The sequence below is a fragment of the Benincasa hispida genome, chromosome 1 (assembly GCF_009727055.1).
Source record: "Benincasa hispida cultivar B227 chromosome 1, ASM972705v1, whole genome shotgun sequence".
Classification (NCBI taxonomy): Eukaryota; Viridiplantae; Streptophyta; class Magnoliopsida; order Cucurbitales; family Cucurbitaceae; genus Benincasa; species Benincasa hispida.
This window is the reverse complement of record NC_052349.1, coordinates 13,002,389-13,005,355: the sequence shown is the minus strand read 5'-3', so window position 1 is coordinate 13,005,355 and position 2,967 is coordinate 13,002,389. Positions and strand designations below refer to the sequence as shown.

Here is a 2,967-nt window from a genome sequence, read left to right as displayed (position 1 = left end):
CTTCATCATCCTTGAGTATGAAGCAGATAAGGATGTACCCATCATTTTGGGATGACCATTTTTATCCACTGGTCGCGGTCAAATTGATGTGTACAAGGGAGAGATCACCCTGAGCGTGAATGGAAAAAAGCTCAGGCTTGACATTATTAAGGCCATGAAGTATTCGGAAGAAGAAGACCTAACAGATTCCGAAGATGAAAATGAAAGAGAGGATGCGACCGCATCCGTAGTAACCTGCAATGCGATCATGGAAACAACAACCAAAGAAGAAAAACTGACGTTGAATGAAGAGAGAAAAGCACAACAACCTTCCTTGGAACAACCACCCACTGTGGAGTTGAAAACCTTGCCAAACCACCTGAAGTATGCTTTTTTGGGGCAAAATGAAACTCTACCAGTAATAATTTCCTCTGCACTTCAAGAAGAACAAGAGCATGTGCTGCTGAGAATCCTAAAAAAGTACATAAAAGCAATAGGATGGACGTTAATTGACATTAGAGGAATCAGCCCCGCATATTGCATGTGCAGGATACGTCTCGAGGAAAATAAAAAAGGGTCGATTGAACATCAATGTAGACTAAACCCTGCAATGAAGGAAGTCCTGAAAAAGGAGATAATCAAATGGTTGGACACAGGCATTATTTATCCAATCGCCAATAGCACGTGGGTCAGCCCCAAGCAATGTGTGCCAAAGAAAGAAGGAATGATGGTATTTCCAAATGCAAACAATGAATTAATACCGATGAGGACCGTCATTAGCTGGCGAATCTGCATGGACTACAACAAACTTAATGCAGCGACGAAGAAGGATCATTTCTCTTTGCCTTTCATTGACCAGATGCTAGATCGCCTAGCAGGAAATGATTACTTCAGCTTTTTGGACAGGTATGCGGGCTACAACCAAAACATGATTGCTCCTAAAGATCAAGAGAAAACCACATTTACCTGACCCTATGAAACGTTTGCTTTTCGCCGCATGCCGTTCGGATTATGCAATGCGTCGAGCACGTTCCAAAGGTGTATGATGGCCATGTTCTCTGAGTATCTTGAAGATTCAATGGAAATTTTTATGGACGACTTCTCGATGTACAGGCAAACATATGAAGTCTGTCTAAACAATTTGGAAAAGATACTGAGAAGATGTGAAGAGACGAACCTTGTGCTGAACTGGGAGAAGTGCCACTTCATGGTGAATGAAGGTATTGTGCTTAGGCACAAAGTCTCTAAGAACATGCTAGAAGTGGATAAGGCCAAGATTGAGGCCATCGAAAAGCTCTCACCTCCAGCAAATGTTAAGGCTGTCAGGAGCTTCATGGGGCATGCATGATTTTATCGACGTTTTGTGAAGGACTTTTCAAAGATTGCTTGACCATTGAGTGTATTGCTGGAGGCTGAGAGAACGTTTGACTTTGACGAACAATACCTCAGTGCATTCAAGATACTGAAGAATGCATTAATAATCGCACCTGTGTTGATCGTACCTGACTAGACAAAGCCGTTTGAGTTGATGTGCGATGCAAGCAGTTATGCGATGGGGGCGGTGCTAGCACAAAAGAAGAAAACAATGCTACACCTCATCGCATATGCGAGTAGAACCTTGAACCCTACCCAAATAAACTACACTAACACTGAAAAAGAACTTCTTGCGGTGATCTTTGCGCTGGAGAAATTCAGAGCTTACTTGCTGGGATCCAAAGTGATCGTTCACACTGACCACTTGCCAATCAAATATTTAATGACAAAGAAAGATGCAAAGCCGAGGTTGATTTGATGGGTTCTCCTCCTTCAAGAATTCAACATGGAAATCATTGATTGAAAGGGGACAGAGAACCAGGTTGCGGACCATTTATCAAGATTAGAAAATCCGAAAGACGACCGCAACCAGTCGGAGGTGAACGCAAATTTCCCAGATGAGCAGCTGTTTAAAATTGAAGAGTTACTATGGTATGCAGATATGGTCAATTATCTGGGTTGTGAATAATTTCCTGAGAACTACATAACCCACCAAAAGAGGTGGCTTAGACACGAATGTAAATCATATTATTGGGACGAGCCAAATCTTTACAAGAGGCGGGTAGACCAGATTTTTCGCTTATGCCTACCAGAAGCTGCTCACCAACGCATCTTATCCCAATGCCATGACTCGCTGTATGGTGGACATTTTGGAGGTCAACGCACAACTGCAAAGGTTCTACAAAGTGGATATTTTTTGTCAACTTTATTTAAGAACACAAGAGACTACTCAATGAAATGTGACAGGTGCCAATGCATGGGAAACATTTCATGGAAAAATGCGATGCCCATGAATATCATCTTAGAATTGGAGCTATTCAACATATGGGGCATAGACTTTATAGGGCCATTTCCACCATCAAATGGTCACAAATACATTCTGTTGGCCATCGATTATGTGTCCAAATGGGTAGAAGCGGTATCGTGCGTCGCAAACGATGTGACGGTAGTCTCCAAATTCTTGCGGAAAAGTATCTTCACTCGTTTTGGCACCCCACATGCCATAATAAGTGATGAAGGCTCTCACTTATTGCTTTTCAAGTATAATATCCACCATAAGGTCGCCACCGCATACCATCCACAGACAAACGACCAAGCTGAGGTGTCCAATAGGGAAATTAAGCTGATCTTAGAGAATGTGGTGAAGCTTTCGCGCAAAGATTGGGCAATGAAGTTGGACGATGCCTTGTGGGCATACATGACCGCCTATAAAACACCTATAGGCATGTCCCTGTATGCGCTGGTGTTTGGAAAGGCATGACACTTACCGCTTGAATTGGAGCATAAAGCAATGTGGGCAGTGAAAAAGCTCAATTTTGATTTGAAGACCACAGGGGAGGCAAGGAAACTTTAGTTGGTTGAGCTTGACGAATGGAAAACTCAAGCATATGAAAATGCCAAGATCTACAAAGAGCGCGCAAAACATTGGCATGACAAACAACTATGCGAGAGGAA

At 42.7% G+C, this 2,967-nt stretch overlaps 1 protein-coding gene across 1 annotated transcript; it reads left to right on the top strand.

The window, feature by feature from the left end:
- Positions 1 to 742: 742 nt before the first annotated feature.
- LOC120075994 lies at positions 743 to 1,327 on the top strand. The gene is made up of 2 exons (XM_039029767.1): positions 743 to 885; positions 1,141 to 1,327. Exons 1-2 carry the CDS (start codon positions 743 to 745, stop codon positions 1,325 to 1,327), a joined length of 330 nt encoding a protein of 109 aa, XP_038885695.1.
- The last annotated feature ends 1,640 nt before the right edge of the window (positions 1,328 to 2,967 follow it).

What these genes read in the sequence shown, in the direction of transcription:
- LOC120075994 (XM_039029767.1), top strand. Translation starts at nt 743, where the DNA reads ATGAGGACCGTCATTAGCTGGCGAATCTGCATGGACTACAACAAACTT. An exon ending in TACTTCAGCTTTTTGGACAG is followed by an intron (nt 886 to 1,140) that starts GTATGCGGGCTA and finishes GATACTGAGAAG; the next exon opens with ATGTGAAGAGACGAACCTTG.